Genomic DNA, 23,365 nt, shown 5'->3' with positions numbered 1-23,365 from the left:
TCATTTTAACAAATTATTATAATTATTTTTATTTTGGAGAGTAATCTAAAAATGTGTATTTTCCGTGAAAAAAACTTTCAGAATTCTTTTCACTACTCCTCCCATTCCTCCCTCCCAATCATAGAGTACTTCTCTATGCTCCCAATCATCCATAAGTGAGAGATTTAAAGGTGGCTACTCGGTTACAGGGTGTGGTGTCTACCCCAGCACTTCTAGTCACCTGATTCGTAAATGCTACCTAACGAAATAAGCTAGACATATTATCGCCTGATATAGAAATAAAGGCACCCACTCACCTCCGTTGGTAGTTGAATGCATGAAGCTTGTCGGACAGGTTCGTAGTGGTTATTTCACTAGCCGCGTTCACGCATTGTTGTGTATGACGACAAGCATTTCGTCAAGATTTTGCGCCATACGTACTTCTACTTTATTGGAAACCGGCTATAACAGTCTGAGTAACATAGCACGCAGGATAGAAATTACTAAGCTTGGAAAGTACAGGAACACATTAGGATTATTCAGTAATAGGTGTGATAAGGCTGCACAGGAATCATTATGCCAGCGTCCAGTACTGAAGAATCTGTTGATGGATCTGGGGGAAGAAGAAGTAAAGGTTAGTTTCTTCATAAAATGTGTTGTTGCTATTGAAAATCTTTACACGTAGTTAAATACAGTATAGAGTAAATTGGTTTGTTCAATACGTGTATGGATATTGTTTTTTATCTTTGAAATTATTTATGCGTATGCTGATATTATAGAGAATTTTTTTATAGAATCTTTTGTACAAAACCACCATTTTGTATAAAACCTTAAATACTTTATGTGGATTTGCAGCTATAAGAGAATGCAGCTTTTACGTCGTTACTAGTACAATAGACCATCTAATGAATAAAGTATAATATTGGAGACGACGCTTCCTCACTTTCTTCGTTTTAGATGGAGACGACGCTTCCTTACTTTCTTCGTTTCAGATGGAACAATAGTAAAATAAAAAAGGTTAAGAGAAGCTGTAATAGTTCAATTATTCTCTGAATCTTGTAATCCCATTTGCTTTATTATTGTCATTTCATCAAAAGAATTTTACCTTTGTCTTTAGTTGTTCCAGGTAAATATTTTTTTCATTTTTATCATTATTAATTCTTTATCCTTTTTATTAATAATATGACAAAAGGTTATACTCCCCCCATATCTCCGCATTTCTTTACAGAACGCATTTTTTTTATTTATAAAATATAATTCTACTTCTCCAACAAATATGAAATTTGTTTCAATTATTTTAAATAGTTACTTCAGAAAGATTTCTAAGATTTCTTTTTCATAGACGTAATTGATATCGGAAGAAACGTAACGAAACGTATCAATTCCATGTATGACAGTTCTGTGCATATAATTATGTGTATTAATTTTATTACTCGCTATTGAAACATATAATTGAAATACAGAAATTTATGTAGGTGATAAACAAAATATGCAAATCTTTAGCATGCGTGCCTTCAAAAAGTCAGTTCACTGAACATAATACAATTCTTAGTAATCTTAGAGGCAGTCCATATAATAGCTATAGCTTCCTCCCCGATCATTGGGATTAAAATCGAGATTAAAATACTGTGGACGGATTTTTTTTCTTTTAACGTAGTGATTAAAGCTTAATTACTCTCAGCAACACTGCCTTACATTATTTCCCCGGTTTTAGAAAATCTTAGGACTCGGGCTGCTTCTGCTTGATGTACACTGGCACTCAAAATTAAAAAAAAAAAAAAAACACCACCATGGGATCTTACCGGAGTATAAACGGAATTTGTTTCATTTAATAGGAACGCAAAAACAAACTTATTACGTACATTTCCTCTGTGAAATAACTTCTTTTTAACCAGCATCTACCGCGTGTGCTCGGCATACGCCCCCTTTTTTTTTTTTTTTTTTTTTTTTTAATTTAAAGAAGCCAAATGCTGTGGCGTGCGACCTGTTGGGTAATCACATAAAAGCATGTTTTCCGATTCACTATTCCTTGTGTATTGCATGTGCTATCGATTTCAATATTGCCATCGTTATGCGACTGTTGCACAGGCACCTTTTGGCTGATTCTTTGAAGTGGACAACAATACGGAGGATAAAAATGGAAAAAGGGCAGTCCAAGGTGAACAGGTTGAACTGAACTGAATGTGACTCGCAGCGTTGCAAGCAGCATACAGAAGAAATTCCAAAATCATTCAGATGGTCTCTGTACGAGACTGTTCTCTGTCTACTTTCACTCCAGTGGTTTCGCAGCAACTTGCATCAGATCCTGCTATATTTACGAAAAGGATTGTATTCATGTACAACTTCATTAGGTGTTGCAACCAGCTGCTATGTTCCTCTGACAACACCTAACCCAGAAGAGGCCATTTGAAATGGTGCTGACAGCATGTACTGGACTCGGAAGCAGCGGGCCAAGTTGTACTAATGAGCGAGATACGTTCTTTAAGCTGTAACCAGATTACATCGATTAGCATAGCTAAAAGATGTTTGATGCCAGGGTGGCGTTAACGCTACGGCCAAATCGGCCATGACCGGGGCCTCACCCGAAGAGGGGCCTCATTTTCAGTGTAAATATTTTCTAAAGTAGGGAGAAAAATTGCTAATAATAAACTAAGAAAACGTGTAATAAAAAGTCATACTTAAACTTAACTAGTGTTTAAATTCGATTCTTCTTTTTATTGTACAAGAAATAAGTTAAGTTTCTGTTAAAATTGTTTTTATTATTACTTTATTTTTCAAGTAAAAAAAAACAAAACATTTTTAACCTCTTATTTTATATTTTTTTCCAAGGAATTATTATTCACAATATAAATATAAAAATCTACGTGATATTTGTATTTATATGTATGTGCAATATATATATATTAAAGGGACCTTAATTTTAAATATCGCAGGGGGCCTTTTCTTTCCTTAATCCGTCCCTGTTTGAGGCGGTGGAAGTGTGGACCGAAATCTGAAGTCAATGGCCATTCAGATATCCATGTGTTCTTAAAGGACTTGTGGCTCCCTGTCAATTACGAGCGTACTTTGGCGGGATGAAATCTTTATTAAAAGCAAATTTAAAGTAGCTTTTAAAGAGTATTCAACTTTCTTCAACTAATATTTTCAGACGGAGAGTATAGCTCATGTGGTGTGGCCTGCCAGAGTACTGCTAGTCACAGTTCCTGTCTCAGTAACAGCACTGAACTCAATGAAACCAGGTCATCACAATATACTTATGTGATGGCTATAATAAAGTATATATATATTCAGTATGTATGTATATATATATATATATCCCATATTTTAAATTAAATAAAAACATAAGTAGTATGGCAAAAACTGTAGAGCGAAAATTAACATAAAAATAACCCAAATAAACAATCGAACGAAAAAAAAGAATAGACATAATAGTAGCCCGATAACCCTTATATAATTTCGAGTTTTAAATCCGATTAATAAAAACTATACAAATTTTACGATAATGCCAATTATATAATAATTTAGCGGTACCCCCCCCGAGAGGTACCAGTTCCGAAAGACGTGAAATATCACCAAAAGAGGGTTAAAGGAACTACCAAACGATAACAAAATCAAAATAAATATAGACTTTTTTTCATTTTTTCATTCATTTATTAATTACACACAATATAGTCTCAACATTATGTACATAAAAGTATATACATGATTTATATACAAGATATATTTACATATAATTATATGCTCTGACAAACATTAAACTCTCATGTGTGTGTGCAAGTGTGTTCTTATTCAGGGTAGCTCCCAGGCATAAGCCCAAATCTACCTTGAGAACTTGGGAATATATAGTCTTTACAAAGCAGTCCTTAAAAAGTATGTTAAATTACTTGAGTCTGATTTTACTGTAGCGCTATTCGCACTTGAAATCCCGCACCCACTGGAGGTAGTGCAATACCAGTGAGTGCCAGCAATCCCGCGCCCCGGGTTGGCCAGGGAGCCAGCAGGGAAAAAAAATAATAATAAAAAAAAAAATATATATATATATATATAATAAAACAACAATAATATTCAATAGTCTGGATGGCACAACTATAAACTTCAAAAATCACAGTTCAATTGAATATTTCCTCAGCTGCTGTTTCACATGCACTGGAACCTCCAAAACCAATAACGGTACTATCCAGCAATCTCCAACTGTACGCCATGGATAATAGACGCTTTAGACCACCAGACCCGACGCAATGAATCTGATCCAGCACGGCAGAATCCAGAATGGAGTATTCATGATTGCAGCACAAAAGACAACCAACCAGAGCACCAGACCCAACACCATGAATCAGGTCCAGCACCCCAGCCGCCAGCCAGATGCAGAAACCAATAGTGAAACTCCATGAAGACAATTAAGACACTAGGTTTGCCTCTGAAGAAAGGCTCTGAGAACAGTTCTTCTTGCAAAAACAGCAGCTGAAAACTCCTGAAATAAATTAAAACAGTCACGATTTGCAATAAGCAAATGCACTGTATCAAATGATAAGTCAGGAATATGCGCCATCAAAATCCGCCTTTGGTCTTTATACTCCCGACATAAAAAAATTACATGCATCCAAGTCTCCTGCTCGCCACATGTACAGAAAGGATCTGTCTCCAACCCTCTCTCATATAATTTGGCCCTAAGTGAGCCGTGTCCTGTTAACAAATAAGAAGTGTACATAGAAGGCGTAAACCAAGATGCCACGGTTTTTGCCAATGCATAGTTCACCTGGGGAATATATTTCCTCGTCACAGCTCCAACATCACCACTTTCCCATCTGGTCTGCCATAAATCCATTAATTTGTTCCATATTCGTTGTTTTTCTTCTTTAATATTATTCTCCAAATCAATTGTAATATCCAAAAACGTTACTGATGTACCCTTTTTCAATTTGTACAAAAACCTTCTGTAGACAATAAATAAATCCAATGGCATGGTACCAGCAATTACCTGTAGGGCGTTTGTAGACGCTGTTCTAGGTACTTTCAATAAAGTTAATAACATAGAGCGCTGAAGCGATAAAAGTTTCTATCGAATCCTAGTTTTAGTTACCACAGAAAACCAAACAACAGCCGCATATGCCACTATCTGGAGGAAAATAGTCTTATAATACAATGACAACACTCTCTTATTCAATCCCCACTCCTTACGAGAAATCCTAGCAATGGAGCCTGTAAAGTGTCTTACTTTTACATTTAGGTGTGAAACATGTGGGAAAAAGGAAAGTTTGTCATCTATGATTAATCCCAAATACTTAGTTTTAGCAACATAAGGAATTTGAACACCACCTAAAAGTACTCTTGGAGGCCTGCCGTAATCAAATTGTTTCTTAAAAACCATAAAACAGGTCTTACTTGCAGAGATCTTCAATTTGTTCAAATTGGCCCACTCCATTAAATCATCTAAAACTGACTGTATTTTTCTTTCCAATATAAGTCTGGAGCGCCCAGAAACTCCAATCACAAGGTCATCAGCATAAGCTATCTTAGCAACCTCTGTACTCTCCTTAACAAGCCACTGATCTAAAACTGCATTCCAAAAGAGAGGTCCCAAAACCGAACCTTGAGGACAGCCTCTCGAGACACTGGCACTATATGACAGATGACGTGCACGCACAGTAATAAATCTGTCCTGAAAGTATGACCTTATAGTGTTAAATATGTAACTATTACACTCTGCAAGCACTAGAGATCGAAGGGCACTTTCCCACCATACCGAATCAAATGCTCCTTCGAAGTCTATAAAGACTATAAGAACATATTTCTCAGAAGAATCCTTAATGTACTTTAAAAGAGATGTTATGGCGTCCTCTGTAGAGTGCCCCTTCTTAAATCCATGCTGATCAGCAGAACACAGATGCTTATCCTCTAACATCGCAGAAATTCTGGGAGCAAGTAACCTTTCATAAACCTTACCCATGTTCGCCAAGAGAGAAATTGGTCTGTATGCTCTCGGATCAGTCCTGGGCTTACCAGGCTTATGCAATATCTTTAGCAGTGCCATCTTCCACGGTCTTGGAAAAGTACCTTCAGTGAAACATTTATTAAACAAATTTAACATAATTTGAGGAAAGTAATCATAAAACTTAATGATTACTTGATTTTCAATTAAGTCTAAACCTGGACATTTCTTAACGTTCAATTTAGCTACTGCTGCACCCAACTCCACCAAACTGAAGAGTTCAGCTTCAGCGTCACCTGCTCCTGTAAACTCAGAGTTCATCCGGCGTATCTCCGTTTGTTCAGGTGAATCATCTTGAGGAAGATCCTGAGGAAATAGTCTTCTAACAATCGTTTCCACAGTAGAAAACCAATCCAATGTCTCATCATTATTGTTCAATACAGTGTTGTATATTTCTCCACAAAGCAACTTATTACGAGAGATTTTATACACGAGACCCCAGGGATCTCTGTTACCAACTTCATTAACCAAATTTTGCCAACAAGTTCTCTTGCTCTCAGCAATAGCCTTATGAAAGGCCTTTCTTCTCTCTTTATAGGCATTTTTAAATGATTCCACATCAACACTAGAGAGATGTCTATTTCTTTGGTATACTTTCCTAGCCTGGCATACCTGAGACCTCAGAGAAGACAAAGCAGGAGTCCACCACGGCACAGACAACTTTTTAGTCCTTTTTCTCCTCGTAGAGTGCACACAAGCCTGGAAAATATGATACTGTACATAGTTTACATATTCATAAGCTGTCATACCATTTAAACTCTCTCCAGGTATCGCACAATTATCACTATCGAAAACTGTAGTCAAATAATTTTTAAAATTGTTCCAGTTAACACGGTCCATAGAAAATCTAGACAGATCACTCGTAGCGAAGCTCTTTTCCCTTACTTCGAAACAGAGATCAAATGAAATTGCACGGTGATCACTATTTACTAAACCAGAATTGACTTCCCAATTCAAAATAGAATCGCACATACGAAGAGATGTCACAGTTACGTCAATATTAGACTCTCCATTTACAGTTGAAAAGGTGAACGGCTTATTTGGAAGGTTTTGAACAACAAGATTATGAGATAATAAGAGGTCTTCAAATTGGTTCCCTCTCACATCAGTATATCCACTGTGCCAAAAATGTGATTTTGCATTAAAATCAGCAGTCACAATGAGATTATGGGATGCATATCTTAAACAAATATTTTCCAAATTATGAAGCGCTATCTGAATATTTTCCGATGGAGGACAATACAGTGACACTAGGCAGAAAGAAGAAACTTGTGAAGACACAATAATGCTTGTCATACACGCCGAGCACAAACCCGTGATTGACGTTACAACAAGGTCTTGATTAAAAATTACAATAGCGGATTTTGGAGGAACATCCACAGCTGCTACTATTCTAGTAGAAGAAGGAAAACCCATAATCTTATGAGCTGCCCCTCCCACTTGTGAGGAATAAAATGGCTCCTGTATACAAACAATATCTATACAATGCTCCAAGGCAATCACCCTTATTTCATCAGTAACTGCCCGACAGCGCTGACCATTTATTTGCAAAATTTTTAAATCTATATGTCCTTGCAAAGCTCCAGAGGTAAAATCAGAGGAGTTATTATCCATGATTGATGCGCATGTTTGCTAATTCCACTGCTCTCACGTACTCAGGACACTTAATGTCCCTTACGGAGTGATTACAATCTCTGTTTCTTCTCTTACAATTAATACATTGTGGAGGATCCTCCTTGTGAGGGCACTCAGCGAAAACATGACCCCCATTAGCACAGTGACCACAAGAAACAGTCTTGTGTGAACATGACTGTGCACCATGTCCAAAACCCAGACATCTAAAACACTTGTTCACCACCGTGAATTTCCGAAACCTATGTGAACCGAATCCAAGGAAAATTCTTTCATTATGAAACAAGCATTTATATAATCGAGGGCTGAAACCAATGACCCAATTAGTTGCATTAGTTCCAGATCCAGAATATAGACTGACCATTATGCCCCATATCGACAGAGGACCACGAGGCCAATAATGGTCATGGAATCGCTGCATTTCAATCGCTATACAAATCGTCGCCGTGGTGAAAAGATCGAAGTACCAATTCACCCTCCTTCCTCCGATCGATCCACCAGTGCAGAGGATTTGCACGGCGGTGGTCCTTATGCAGCGAAAAATAAACTATAGAACAGACACCACTCTAGAGCAAAGCCACACCACTGACATACTGTAAGCTGAATCAGCTTATATAGAAAAAAAAAGGAAAATAGATGGCGACACAGGCGTTGCTAAATTAGCATATCGACCCATTACTATTGAATTATATTAAATGTTGACGAAAGTTAAATCATAATAAAATGAATAAATAATCAAGCATTCATTAGAGGCAGCAACTTGCAATTCCTCCATATGAAGCCGAAATATATACTATCATTGAATTTTATTAAATATTAACATTAATTAAATTATAATAAAGTGAATAAATAAATAAATAAATAATTAGGCATTCATTAGAGGCAGCGACATGCAATTCCTCCATATGAAGCTGAAACACATCCAATATTTTAAATTAAATAAAAACATAAGCCAGTAGTATGGCAAAAACTGTAGAGCGAAAATTAACATAAAAATAACCCAAATAAACAATCGAACGAAAAAAAATTATTTATTTATTTATTTATTCACTTTATTATAATTTAATTAATGTTAATATTTAATAAAATTCAATGATAGTGTATATATATATATATATATATATATATATATATATATATATATATATATATTCAGTGTGTATATATATATATATATATATATATATATATATATATATATATATTCAGTGTGTATGTATATATATTTATAATTATATTAGTGATAAAAAAGAAAAGAAAGTTAAAACGACAGTAACTGTAATTAATATTTATGGGTCAATGCAGTTGCAAGCAATCATGCAATACACCAATAATGTCTATAAAATATTAGGGATAATAGAAAATAATCGAAAAAGTAAATCAATCAAATAATAATACTATCAGGGACTTAAGAAAATGCAAAAAAAAAAAAAAAAAAATATTATCGCTTTTTACTGACAATCTAGATGACTTCAACTGGGGCCAACCACCCAGACTGAAGGCATAAAACGACAAGAGGTTCTCTGTTTCTGTAATGATTAATATATGCTAGGTAATTTAAATCTAAACCAAATATAAACCAGTATAGACCAAATATAAATCAAATGTAAATAAATTTTAGAATTATTAGAATCAAATGTAAGAAATATAAGTAAAATATAAATGTAAGCATATATTAATCATCGTTGACCCGATAGAGAACGTAATTTAATGATTAAAATAAGATTAAATATATAATATATACTACATATTTACCGTATCTAGGACATAATGTAATAGTCGTCAAAATAATATGTGGTGCTCCCTATGTGATGGATACGGTAAAAATAAATATAAATAAATATAAATAAATAATTAAATTTAAGTTAACTTAAATTTAATTATTTTATTTTATATTTATATTTGTTCCGCAAAGAGAAACATGCAGATAGTAAGAAGTAAAAACATGCAGATAGTAAAAAAAAAAAAAAAAAAATATATATATATATATATATATATATATATATATTATTCAGTATGTATGTGTGTGTATATATATATTCAGCATGCATGTGTATGTATATATATATATATATATATATATTCAGTGTGTGTATATATATATATATATATATTCAGTGTGTGTGTATATATATATATATGTATATATTCAGTGTGTATATATATATATATTCAGTATGTATGTGTATGTATATATATATATATATATATATATATTCAATATGTATGTATGTGTCTTACTGACATCCTTTTGACGGAAGACCATGGGAGGCATTGAATGGAGAGTGTTGGGAATGGTGGGAGGTGTTTTATCAAGATCATTAATATATGAGTTGGAAGAAAAATGGGATGCTAGCAGGTAAGCTTTATCCTTGGCTGAAGTGACAACAGAACCATCTGGTTTGGACAGAGATGGGCAAGGGACCAGAATGCTCGGCTACCATTAGGGCAAGAAGCAAGTTTTCTACTCTTAGCCTGTTCAAACTCTAGTTTGGACTGATTAATAACTGCTTTACAATTGTAGCGAGCTTTGGTGTAGGCAGAAAATGAAACTGAAGAATTAGAAACAAGCCAATTACGATATGCAACATTCTTCTCTTAAGAAGCCTTAGCACATTTATTGGAAAACCAAGGTTTAGATAAAGGGCGAGATTTTAAAGTGGAGTGTGGGAAAATCAAATTAATCAGGATTCCATTCCTGCAGTTTTTTTTTGTCTCCACTGTATCTACGCCAACTCACCGTTACTAATCTTCAACGAATATTAATGTTGTACGTTACGGACTACGTGCTAAAGATGGGTTATAAAAATTCGTGCGTAGTTCTTTTAATTTCAGTTCATAAGCCTCCTCTAATACTGATTATAGTGGCACAAAGTTTTTTTACAATTACAAACCTACAATTTTCTCCTATATTAATACTAAAACAATGGCAAAAAATTCGAACGTTCTTATGGTAGAATACATCCGGTGGAAGTTAACTACGGTTTTTTAAGCCAAGTAAAGGATATATCCACCAAATTAATTAGGGAATTATAAATAAATACTACATTACTAATTTTAAATCAAAAGTTAGGAAAAATAATAATAAATAAAATTCCACTTTGCGGCTTCCGAAAAAAAAAAAAACATGTAGTCAGTATCCTTGTAAGCACATATAGTGCTACTGACAAGGGACAATGTGCAAAAATGGTAATAACGACATAGTAACTGTTTGAAATATGAGCTCTGAGCATTATTCTTTTGGCGTAAACTTTGTTTATCTCTAACATTGAGTGGCACACCCAATGAGAGTGGGATTTTTTACTTCCTGCATTTCCCTTTTTAGGTCTCCTTTAAGAACGCCTAGGAACCGGTTGCTGCGTAATATTGCAAATGCCTTATCGGAACACCAGTTATGTTTGTCGTGTTTTCCTGCAGTTCATTATTAAATAAATTTATTGCGGTTTGCTATATCCCTGAATAGACTTCACGTAGATATACGTTTGTATTTCACATAAGAATAATAATTCTTACAAATCACGCAACAGGAACATTAGATATGCATATAGAAATAACTCGACACTTGTATCACATAAGTGTCCTATATCAGCGTATTGTTATTAACATGAGATACATACAAATTATTAGTATTGGCAAGTGATGCATAGAAATAAGCTTATACAGCATCAACCAAAAAAAAAAAAAAACGGCCCATATTACCTGTGCATTCTTTTTAATAATTTGACCAATTCCTTAAATTTATCAAACTATCCACTTCCATACCAAACCGAATATTGTCCTCTGTTGTAGAACAAGGATGGTTATATCTTTCCTCTAACAATCCTTCCTAAATTGAAATTGGTGCCCCTTACGTGTGTTGTCTGAATTACAGTAGGGATGCGATCAACATTAACTTACAACCCCGTCCAGAACTTTAAACGCCCCAACCTACTCTCAGGTGGTTACATTTTGGAAGCTTCAATTTGCAGAACTAACTTTTTTTCTAAGAGGACCCGTTCCTTTCCCTGACTGGTCTCGTTTCTCTTTTCAGAACTCTTCCAACAGAATCAAGTCTTTCCTAAAAGGAAACTTCCAGACCTGCATGCAGTACTCAAGATGTGGTCTTATCATTATTTTATACAGTGGAATACTTATCTCTGCTCAAAAAAATTTCAAGGCGGAGTGCCTCTTCATCAGCTAGTCGGTGAATGGTGTACTTCAGTATATATTGATGGCTGCCATTAGCAATAGCATTAGCATTAGTAGAGGCATTTGATGCAAGAAAGCAAGCTTATGCAGCATCAGCCAAAAAAAATAAAGTAAAATAAATAAATAAAATATAACCACTTCCACTTCACCCCTCTGTTCGTTCGAAATACCTGTCCAGCTCAGCCTTAAACTTATTTAGGCTATCAACTTCCACGACAAGGGATGGAAGTCTGTTCCACCTACCAACCACCCGCTGGCTAAAGGCAAATTTCCGCACACTTATCCTACATCTGTCTTTCCTCGATTTGAATTTATGCCCTCTCAGGTGTTTATTCTGAGAAAGAGGAAGAATCCCATCAGCACTGAGCATGCTCAAACCATTCAAGGCTTTGTACACCTCTATCGGATCACCTCGCTGGTGCCTAGTCTCCAGACACTGTAATTCGCAAAACTTCGTACGAGCACCCCTTTGTTCCATTCACTAGTCTTGTTGCCCTTCTCTGTACTCGTTCCAGCAGCTCTACATCCTTCTTGAAGTGAGGCCTCCAGACCTGTATACAGTACTCTAGGTGCGGTCTGACCATTGCCTTATACAAGAGAATAATCACCTCCTTATCCCTGCTAGAAAACGTTCTATATGTCATCGACAATACACCATGAGCTACTCTTGCAGGCCGTCTGCACTACTCAGAAAATTTCATATCTGCCTGCACAACCACCCTCAGGTCCCTTTCATTCTCTACCACTGCCAGTGTAGTACCACAGAGTTGATACGTTGCTCTGAGTTTGCTGTTTCCCATATGTAGTACTTTACATTTGTCAAGGTTAAACTTCATTTGCCACCTCTCAGCCCATCTGCTCAACCTTTCCAGATCATGTTGCAGCGGCATAGTGTCAGTACTGTCCTTGACAACCCTGCCAACCTTCGTGTCATCTGCAAACTTCGACATTAAGCTTGGTATACCATCATCAATATCATTTATAAATACAGAAAACAATAAAGGACCCAATACTGAACCCTGAGGGACTCCACTAATAACATTAGTCCACGATGAGCAGTGTCCATTGATTACCACTCTCTGTCTTCTCCCCCTCAACCACCCCTTTATCCATAGCAGCAATTTGCCTCCAATGCCACACTGCTCCAATTTGTGCAGCAGTCTTCCATGTGCAACAGTATCAAAAGCCTTTCTAAGATCCAAGTATGTAATATCAACGTTATTCCCTGCATCCAGTTCTTTTGTGACTGCATCATAGTATCCGATCAAATTGTTTAGGCAAGACTTCCCCTTAACAAAACCATGCTGTGTCCGAGCTATAACTGAAGTCTTGTCAAGATGATCCTGCAGTGCTTCTTTAACCAGTGCCTCCATTAATTTTCCGAGGACAGAAGTTAAACTCACAGGTCTATAATTACTTCTGTCAGCTTTTGATCCTCCTTTGTGAATTGGTGTCACGTTTGCACATCTCCAGTCCATGGGTACCTCCCCTGAGTCCAAGGAAGCTCTCATAATTATGGCTAAGGGTTTGATTACTTCCCATCCACCCCAGGTGCCTTTCTTGCGTTTATCTTCAACAATTTCTCCTCCACTTTACTCTCAGTTATTACAAGATTTTCTAGCTTACCCTGCCAGGGTAGGGTAGAAAGGACCGGACAAGGGAGCTGGCACAGGTCGCCAATATGGCGTGTGTGTGTGTGTGCAGCCTGGCTGCACAGTGGCTAGGTCAGCAGGTTCAGAACAGCATCACGACACTGGCCTCACCAGGAGGTACATCCAGGGACAAGGTCTCTCCCGGCTTGTTCATAGATCGGTTGAATGCCGATGTTGGTCATGGGATCAAGGTCTCATTCCGTTTGGTCGTGGTCATGATTATAATCCTTCTATTTCCATTTTGAGTGGTCAATCTTGGTATGTGGTCACTTTCACTGTTTGTTCTGTTATCTGGGCGCCGATGCAGTGTTGTCACTCCTGCATATGGTGATTGTCACATTCTAGGGAAGCTCGTTGGGTAAATTACATGTGCTGTCGGTCCAGTTGACAGGGTTTCCATGTTTGATTGTGATGTTCGTGGTAGCATAGTCCCGTCCGATATCGTGGTACTTTGATCTTTCTTCTTCAGTTGACAAAGTAATGGCACTCATGAGAGCAGAGTCCCGTCCGATGAGTTGTAGTTGTAGTCAGGTCCTACATCAGGCCTGGGGAGGTTGGGTCATTGCCCTCAGCCGGGTAAACAGTTCATGTGCAAAGCACGAGAGGGCCTTGTAGTGCTCCTCCTCATGTAATATAAGGTGCTCCCGTTCCTTCGGGTTAAAGCGTATCTTTGGGATGAAATGACATCTGATGGCCTCAAAGAGGGGACAATCGTGCATTAGGTGTGACCATGTTTGGTTTTCTCTGCAGTGGCATAATGGGGAATCCCTGATGCCGAAAGTTAACAGCTTGGCATTAAAAGAGGCGTGTCCTGTTAGAAGAAAGGTGGTGTAGAACCCCGGTGAGAACCTTTTTGGCTGTTTGGGATACACTTGGGTAATGTCCGGGATGAACTTTCGGGTTATCTCACCTTTAGTTGCGTACGCCCATCGAGACTGTCAGGTTTGTTGAAGATATTTGGTTAGTCGTTTCTTTTCTGCATTGCTGTTGTTGGTTGGGTCTGTGGTGAAGCCAATGCAAGTTACACTGTTCCCTCTTGATAGTTGATATAGCATTCCATAGCGGACGATCTCCAAGTCCAAGGGCAGGAGTCCCACAGGGGCCTGCAGTGCGTGTGAGCTGACCGTGCAGCATGCTCTGGAGATGGTGAGTAAGATGCTGCGCTGTATCGTTTCTAGCTTTCTTTTATTGACTGCGGTGGTTGCTTTTTTAAACCAGATCCCTGCTGCATAGCTGATGGCTGTAATGAGGAAAGCCTTGTAAAAGATGGTCAGGGTTCTTTTCCCTAAGCCCCAATCCTTTCGCGAGACTCTTGCTATGAGGGCTGAGTAGTTTTTGATCTTTTTTTGTAGATATACGAGGTGTGGGGTGAATGAAAGATTTTTGTCAAGGATGATTCCTAGGTATTTTAATTCCGTGGTCAGTTTTATGGTTTTTCCTTCTATTTTTATCTGAGGTGGCCTCCTGATATCAAGGGAGCCTTTTAAAAGTATTGAGGATGTCTTATAAGGCGATATTCCTAAGTGATGATTTTTTGACCATTCTTGGAGGGTGTCTATGGCCCGGTTTGCAATAACCTCAAGTTGTGCACGATTGTCCGCCTCCAGCATTAGGGCCAGGTCGTCTGCGAAGGCTTGAGCATCTGCTCCGTTTAGATCCTTGTTGAGGAAGCCGTCCAACACCAGGTTCCAGAAGAGAGGCCCCAGGACTGATCCCTGTGGGCATCCCCGGAACACCGGCCAGATGAGTTGGCTATAGGGTGTAGATACTGAGATCTTTCTGTCCGAAAGATAGGTTTTAATGCATTGGTATAAGTTGCTGGGAATGTTTGCCTCCCGGAGTCTGCCGAGGACGCTTGGCCACCAAAGTGATTCAAATGCCCCGGCAAAGTCGATGAAGATAATAAGGAAGTATTTACTATTGCAGTGTGTAGCTGCATTTATTATATGTTCCAGGGCATCCAAGGTGGAACATCCTCGTCGAAAGCCAAATTGCTTGGGAGAGGGGAGTCCTGCTTCTTGGTAGTGAGCTTGTATCCTGCTGAGTAGTAGGTGTTCATACAATTTACTTAGTACTGGCAGTAGGGCGATGGGTCTGTATGACTCCGGGAGTTCCTGTAGTTTCTTCGTGTTATTCAGTATTAGTCTAATTCGTGCTGCTCTCCAATCATGGGGAAAATATCCTGCAGATAGGCAGTGGTTATATAAGTTTAATATAGTTGTTGGGATATATTCCATGGCCTTTTTTACAATTCCTGGCTCTAGGTAGTCTTCACCGGGTGTTCGCTTATTTCATATTTTTGCTGTCGCCAGATGGAGGTCTTCAAGTGTGAACGGGTCCTCCCAATGTGCTGGGAAATAATTAGTATTTTCCTTACAGAGCAGAAGTTGCTCAGGAGTGTGGTCTGAGAGGAGTTTCTGGAAGGTGGTATTCAGGATAACGTCTATAGATTGGTGCCAGGATGTGATATAGTGGCCATCGGGTGTCTTTGTCTAAGATATTACTTCTCCTTTTGGTAATTTATTAGTTGCCACTTTGTATACACCCCCCCCAGGGGTCCTTATTTCCTGTTGTTGAGACTAGTGTCTCCCAGGGGATATTCAGGGGATATTCATGTGTTGTTGGGGCGGACCCCAGGGTTTCCCCCATTAGCCGCTATTACTCCTTGTGTTGAGGCTCACGCCAAGACCGGCCATTTGTATGTAGTGTGTTAGGTGTGTAAATGTTATAATGTGTTATGTTGTTATGTAGTCGGCTGGTACCTGGCTCTTAGCAAGTGGGAAGCAGCAACACCTGGTCACAGCATCCCACCCCCCATCCCCGCAACGTGGAGGTGGCCAGGATCTACTACCTTCATGCTAGTCTATACCGGAACAAAGTTCCAGGATAGGCAAAGTTAGGAGAAAAGGAAAATGGAAAAAAAAAAATAATAATAATAAATAAATAAAAAAAAATAGCTGGAAAAGTTAGGGGTGGTGGGGTAGGAAAGAAGTGCAGCGGGGGGTCAGAGAAGGGACCCGCCGTAATAAAAGGAAGTTAAGAGAAATTGAGAAAAGATAAAAGAGAGAGAAAAAAAAGGTGGAGGCAATTTTCAGCCTTTGTAGAAGCCACATGTCGTGGTGCAATCCTATCCTAATTTAGGATTAGCAATTCCTATCCTGTGAGCAGGATTAGGAGATGTCGAGGCGCATCCTCAATAGATCTTTCAGCTTCAAGGGTAGCTCTTCCAACGTTGAAGATTTCTTTGGCACTCCCATCGTTTGATAGGAAATCCTCTTGGAGCAAAGGCATATCAGAACTCTACAACGGACCAGGAGAAGCTTGGGTAGTTGCAGCAAACCTTAATTTCATTGTTAGATAAGTATCCAATGGCATGGCACAGCTGAAGCACTAGAGTCAAACTACATACTATATAAACTATTTACGATTTCTAACACAGTAGGTTCGTCACTCCAATCAATAAGGATTTAATTTCCATCACGATGTATCACCTCAAGTTCGTGAGACAAAATGCAGGAAGTAGCAGTTGAAGTTTCTTTGAAATATTGAAGTACAATATATTAATCAAATCTTTCTGGATAGCAGTTCTTTAGAAAGTCTGCAAAGAGGATGTCAGTCTTTGATCAAGTCTTCAGAAATGATGTCAGTCTTTGATCAAGTCTTCAGAAATAATGTCAGTCCTTGTTCAAGTCTTCAGAAATAATGTCAGTCCTTGTTCAAGTCTTCAGAAATAATGTCAGTCCTTGTTCAAGTCTTCAGAGATAATTTCAGTCGTTGTTTAAGTGTTTCTCTTGATCCGGATTCAGGCTATCTCAGGGCAGCAGCTCTCGTTTCCTCTCGTCGTTTAAATGCTCGTGTTGCAAATAAGTTAAAAGCTTCAAATGCAACTTGTGATTGGATCAGAAAAGGCTTATTCTCCCTGTCGTAGGAACCATTAATGAGTTGTAGTTCATTCCGTAAGTCGGTATAATAGTGACACTCCAAAAGGATATGATCTGCGTCCTCTTCACCTCCACAGAGACAAAGAGGGGAAGGAGACAGTCCAAGTTTATACAGCTTGCTATTGAGGCTGCCGTGACCTGACAAAAGGTATGTTCCATATAGTCCAAGTGCAAACCACAATAGTTCCTTTTTCCTGAATTCCCTTACATTCGGCAAATACTCTCTTGTCACCTTTCCTGTCTCCGATACAGACCAGTCAGCCTGCCACTTATTAACATAAATAGTGCGCAATCTTTCCTTTTCAGTTGTTATTGGAACATTCAGGTCAAGTTCCACGTTATCAAGAGAAGTAGGATGTGCCTTTTTCAGGTGGTATCTCAAATATCTATACTGGACCTCATATTGTATTGGCCTGTCAGGAGCTGTAAAGCTGCAGTAGAAATTGTCCTACAAGCTCTGAATAACATAAGAAGGGCAACATGCTGTGCTTGCAATAGCTGTTTGACAATGGCACACTTGGTTGCCCTATAACCCCAGGCGCCAGCGCCATATGTGATAATGGGCAGAAATATACAGTTATAATACAATCTCAGTGAGTGACCTTTAAGGCCCCACTCTTGTCGTGTTACTTGTCTCAATCTAGATAATAATGACTTGCATTTTTGTTTAATGTATTTTGCATGGGGTATAAAACTCAAACCATCATCCAGAATAATTCCCAAGTATTTTGTGGTTGAACTGTATTTAATAGCTTATCCTTTATACTTTATTTGAGGGGGACGGCCTCTGTCTAACCTGCCTTTAAGCAACATCTGGGACGTTTTGCTTGTAGATATCTGGAGTTTATGTTCGTCAGACCACACAGACAGCTCCTGCAGTACCCCCTTTGGCAACATCTTCAAGAGACTTCCTGGAGTTTCCTTGGACCATGATGGTTAGGTCGTCTGCATATGAGATCATGGTTGTTGCATCAAAATGTTTATTTAACCAGGAGTCGAACACTTAAGTTCCAGCACAGGGGCCCAACAATAGACGCCTGTGGGCATCCTCTGGTAACTTTTCTTGACACTTGTATGGAACCAGTCTTAATAACAAGCGAGCGCTGCGAAAAGTAGCTCATCAGCAACCGGTATACAGGTGAAGACACTTCGGCCTACCGGAACCTCTCCAGGGCACTTTGCCACCAAAGAGTGTCAAAGGCCCCTTTGAAGTCCACAAAGAGACCGAGCAGATATTTAGTCGTGGTTTCCCGCTGTATTTCTAAAAGAGAAGCAATGGCATCTTCAGTTACTCTACCCTTCCGTAAAACCGAACTGTACAGGCGAAGAGAGTCCTTTCATAACATAAGTAGTCAGAAGTCGACTCGCAATAACTTTTTCAAGAGCCTTGCCCATAACTGGGAGCAAGGCAATAGGTCTATATGACAGCGGATCAGATTCTGGCTTCTTTGGATTTTTGAGAAGAATTTTTAAGTTAGCAACTTTCCAAATTGCAGGAAAATACCTTGATTTAGACAAGAGTTGAATAATGTTGCAATAACTAGAGGAACCGTTTTCCATATGCGCTTGAGCACTTCCACTTCAATGCCATCAAGTCCAGGACATTTGCCCGAACGCATGGACTGGATAGCAATATCAATCTCCTCAAAGGTAAAAGGGGGTTCAATAAGCGAGCCCGAGTAGCAAGCGTTTTTCACTCTGATGTCCATCTGTTTTGGATCCGTGCATTCTTCTTCTTCTTCTTCTTGATAAGTAATGACATCTAGGATCCTATTCATGGTGGGTACCCAAGATATGGTTTCTTGATCATCAGTAGTTGTAACCGCTGCAAACACTTCACCTGTTGGAATTTTATTATTTATTAATCTGTAGACGAGACCCCAGGGAGAACTGTTTCCCTGGGTGCTCACTAGTTGCTCCCACGAAGCTTTTTTCCTCTTGTAGATTTCCTGGTGATAGTTTCTACGGGCTTGTTTGTATCTGTTTTGCAAAAGTACAACCTCCAAAGTGGGACGAGATCTGTCTCTCTTCGCTTTCTGGAAATCTCTTCTTGCCTGTTTCGTCAATGATTTTAATTGTGTCAATTCTGGGGACCACCACGGTACATGGTAGGGCTTCCTTTTCCTATATCTCATGGACTGCCTACAAGCAGTAATAATTATGTTTTGAACTACTCGTGCCTGTTCATCTGCAGTGAGAGTAGTCAATTTTTCTATTTGGTCTTGTGTAAAGGAGTCTTTAAGTGAGGAATCAAATTTATCCCACTTTGCTTTCTTGGTGTGAAATCTTGGTATGTCGGTAAGATCAAATCTGGATCGCCTTTGATCACAGTTAAGTTGAAATGTCATGATGTTATGATCGCTGGTAGACCAACTAGTGTGCAACTTCCAGTTGAAAAGTCTCGGACTAATAGCAGAGGATGCGAGAGTAATGTCGATGTGAGAAGAACCCATAGGTGTCACACACGTTGGTGGATGGCCAGAGGTGTTTAATATAGTTAAGCGGTGAGATAAGATTAGGTCTTCCATTAATTCACCCTTTCCATTTGTAGTTGCAGCACTCCACAGAGTAGACTCAGCATTTGCTTCCGTCATCACAATAACGTTCTTCCCACGTTGAATATTAAGTGTCATATCCAGGTAGTCCACAAATGGTTGTATAGAGTCTCTGTATTGGGAGCATTGACAGTATAATGAGATATCGTAGACTTGGACAAACTGGCCCTCCAAACACACACAGACAGCATGGGTGGAGCAGAGACTGGGAATTCTTGTAACTGTGACACTTGGATCTAAGATGACAATTGCAGCCCAGATCCGACATCGGGTATTTCCACCTGTTCTAACCGTAGCTGGATTGGATTGTACTATTCTATAGCGAATGGGAAGACCCTTTAGAAGACCCTTATGTGAATAGGGCTCTTGAAGGGCCATAACCTGAATAAAATGTTCTTGCGACACTTTTGTTAAGTCATTTGTGACTGCAATGGATTGTTGGCAATTTAGCTGCAAAAACCTGATTTCTGTTGATTGTGAAGTACTAGAATTAATACCTGATGTTGTGTTTCTATCCATAGAATGTCTTTGAACGAACAGCATCGACAGCTTTTAAGTACTCTTGGCATTTGGGATCGCTGAAGGCGTGGGCGCAGTTTTTCTTTCGCTTCTTACAGTTTGGACATTCAGCTGGTTTCTCCTTATTTGGGCAATCTATAAAGTTGTGACCGGTTAGACCACAGTGCCCACAGGTTTGTGCTTCTTGATGACATGATCTTACGGAGTGGCCATATTCCAGGCATTTATAGCATCTGGGAACTATGGTATAATCCTTAACCGTGTGATATGTCCACCCTAGATAAATTCTACGAGCAGACAAGAGAATCTTGCGAATCGAACCAGTGACTTCTAGAATCCAATTTATGTTGGACTTATTAGGTTTTGGCTTAGTTGGAAATCGAGGCTTAATTTGCTCTTTTACATCCTCAAGCGTAAAATCATAGTCTTTTAAATTTTTCTCATAGATATCTTCTATTATATCCTCAATCTTGGAGTCTTTATGAACATCATAAATCTCAATAGTTGGGCCCAACTTTCTGGGCAGTTCAGGTTTTTGATCTTTTCAGTTTTTGATCTTTTCAAGATCTTGAGGGGTCGCAGTTTCAATTAATACCCCGTTTGCCCGAATTTTCCGCATGTATTTAATTTTTACATCCTTTATGTCTGAGGTTAATTTAGCTTTAATTTCTTGTTTTACCTCCTCACTTGTAGCACAGGTGCTGCCCTCCTGCGCCTTAATCAGAATTACGTGTTGCTGCTGTGTATGTTTACCCGCTATTGATCTTATGGTCTGAGTCAGAGTGCATAGCTGCGTGGCTTGTGCATATGTTAAAGATGGCTGAGAGAAACCAGGATGAGAATCCTTAGGTGTTTTATAATTCTTTTGTATTTTATTCAGCTGGAATTCTTTTTCATCTAGCTTAGTTTTAAGGCGTTCGTTCTCCATGATCACATTGATTAGTATCTGCTCCATGGCAGACCAGATGTCTTGTATTTCAGTGGTTACTTGTTTTGTTAGCCTGCCCCCTTCAGAAAGAATGGTAGAGAGGCCAGTTCTTAAGGAGAAAACTTGTTCCATATGTACCCCTAGCATTAAGTTGGACAGACTGGTCAGGAACAGAAACAGAATCTCCTAGGGGAGAGGAACTAAGATCCACTGAAGGCTGAGGCAATGCCTTCTCCAAGGGTGTGGGTAAGTTTTTGGGTTCTAGGCTAGGAATTTCCATTGTCGGTTTTTTACGAGTGGAAGCAGTCACTTTGGTCACATTATCACTTCCAGCAACAGTCTGTGCAGAGGAAAGTAATGGTGGGATACCATCCAAGGATTGATTTTGATGGTCCGATTCCATTTTATATTATTTTATATTAATGGTTCTTGAATTTAGTTGAGCTTAAGATTTTTTTTTTTTTTTTTAGATTTTAATGGTATCTATAGCTGAGTTATAGGTTTTAATTATCCTCATTTATAAAAGAATTATGAACAACGATATTCAAGTAATACAGATGATACTATATTCAGGCTTGAGAATGTTGGCTCCCTTCAGTTGGGCAAGTTCCGCCAATCAGGTTGAGGCCTTAGGGTCACGTGACCATACAACAACAAAGGCTTTTGTTTTTATTCGTCGAAGAAGAAGCAATGGCTGCCTCCAGGTTACATAATTATTTTAGTCACTAATTCAATCACCCGTAAAACCAAAATAAATAGCTCTAGCATTACTAAAATCGTATATAGTTGGAACGGAGTTCAAGTATGGTCATCTTAGCAAGGTTTAGTCTAGTAGAGAGTGTTACAAAGAGCATAGATTAACTTTAGCAACTACCAATGTCAATTAACGGACTAACCTATATGGCGTTTCCATGTTGCAGATCGCCGGAACAAGCGACATGTAACAAGGAATTAAAAACTCTCATATCTTTTCAACGCCGTAGAAATTCGTCATGGAATAAACGTCTGTTGACTCACCGACACCTGGAGATCTTGATCGACACAAAATAAATCGAATTTGAGCGAATAAAAGCCACTAAAAATACTAAACTATACGGAACACTGAGTTCGTGCAACCTTCCAATACTTGATCAGCGCCACCTACCACTAGTATCTCCAATGAACATTTTTTCCGAGTTCTTATAAGGCTGTGTATTTGTTTCTGACCTCACGGTATTGTTGTCTGAGGACTTCTACCTCTGCCGCCGGCCAGGATCTTCTCGCTCGCTGGAAGCTTTTACGGCGTGTATTTACTTCACTCCGCAGTCTCTGAAGCTCAGGGCACCACCATGGGACTGAACCTGCGGATGGTTTCTTTCTTTTTATAGCTATGTTTGAAGCCTCTGTGATTAGACTTACTATAGCATGCTGGTGCTGGTCCGGGAAAAGGTTTGTGCTGTCGAATGCTTCAACAGAGTATGTCAGTGCCTCCCGAAATTGTTCACAGTTTGCCTTGGCTGTAGCAAATCTGTTGAGAATTGTTCTAGATGTGGGTGGTCTATTGAGGGCGCGGTGCATCTGGAAAGTTATTACTCTATGGTCAGAGGTTGTCTAGTCCTCTCTGACCTTCCATGAGGATATGTATCCTGCTGTGGAGTGAGTGGCTAGGCTTATGTCTATTGTCGCCTCCCAAAGAGTACTTGAGAAGATCGGTAGTTTATTTGGCTGATTCAATACTGTGAAGCTGCTGTTGGTCAGGAATTCTTCCAGGCGCTGTCCATTGGCAGTTCCTCGTCGATCGGGAGTTGTACTGTGCCAGGCTGGTGACCTGCAGTTTGCATCTGCACAGACGATTATTTTAGTATTAGGGAGCTCGTGGAGGACATTTTGCAGGTATTGGGTTCCGGGGAGAATATCTTCGCCGGGTAGGCAGTATAGCGATATGGCATAAAATTCTGACAATGAAAAAAAAAAATTATTATTATTTTAGGGTTACCGTAATT

At 38.9% G+C, this 23,365-nt stretch overlaps 1 protein-coding gene across 1 annotated transcript in view; it reads left to right on the top strand.

Moving 5' to 3' along the window:
- The first annotated feature begins 302 nt into the window (after nt 1-302).
- The window catches only part of LOC150089295 (CAP-Gly domain-containing linker protein 1-like), a 291,929-nt gene continuing 268,866 nt past the window's right edge, over nt 303-23,365 (top strand). Inside the window, exon 1 of the mRNA XM_090388928.1 lies at nt 303-613. Within this exon, the coding sequence (XP_090245054.1) occupies nt 556-613 (58 nt within the window). The 5' untranslated portion in view covers nt 303-555. The remainder of the gene's footprint in view (nt 614-23,365) is intronic.

Source organism: Mastigoproctus giganteus, chromosome 2 (genome assembly GCF_048544385.1).
Source record: "Mastigoproctus giganteus isolate SK-2022 chromosome 2, ASM4854438v1, whole genome shotgun sequence".
Classification (NCBI taxonomy): domain Eukaryota; kingdom Metazoa; phylum Arthropoda; class Arachnida; order Uropygi; family Thelyphonidae; genus Mastigoproctus; species Mastigoproctus giganteus.
This window is presented reverse-complemented; position numbering and strand designations above follow the sequence as displayed.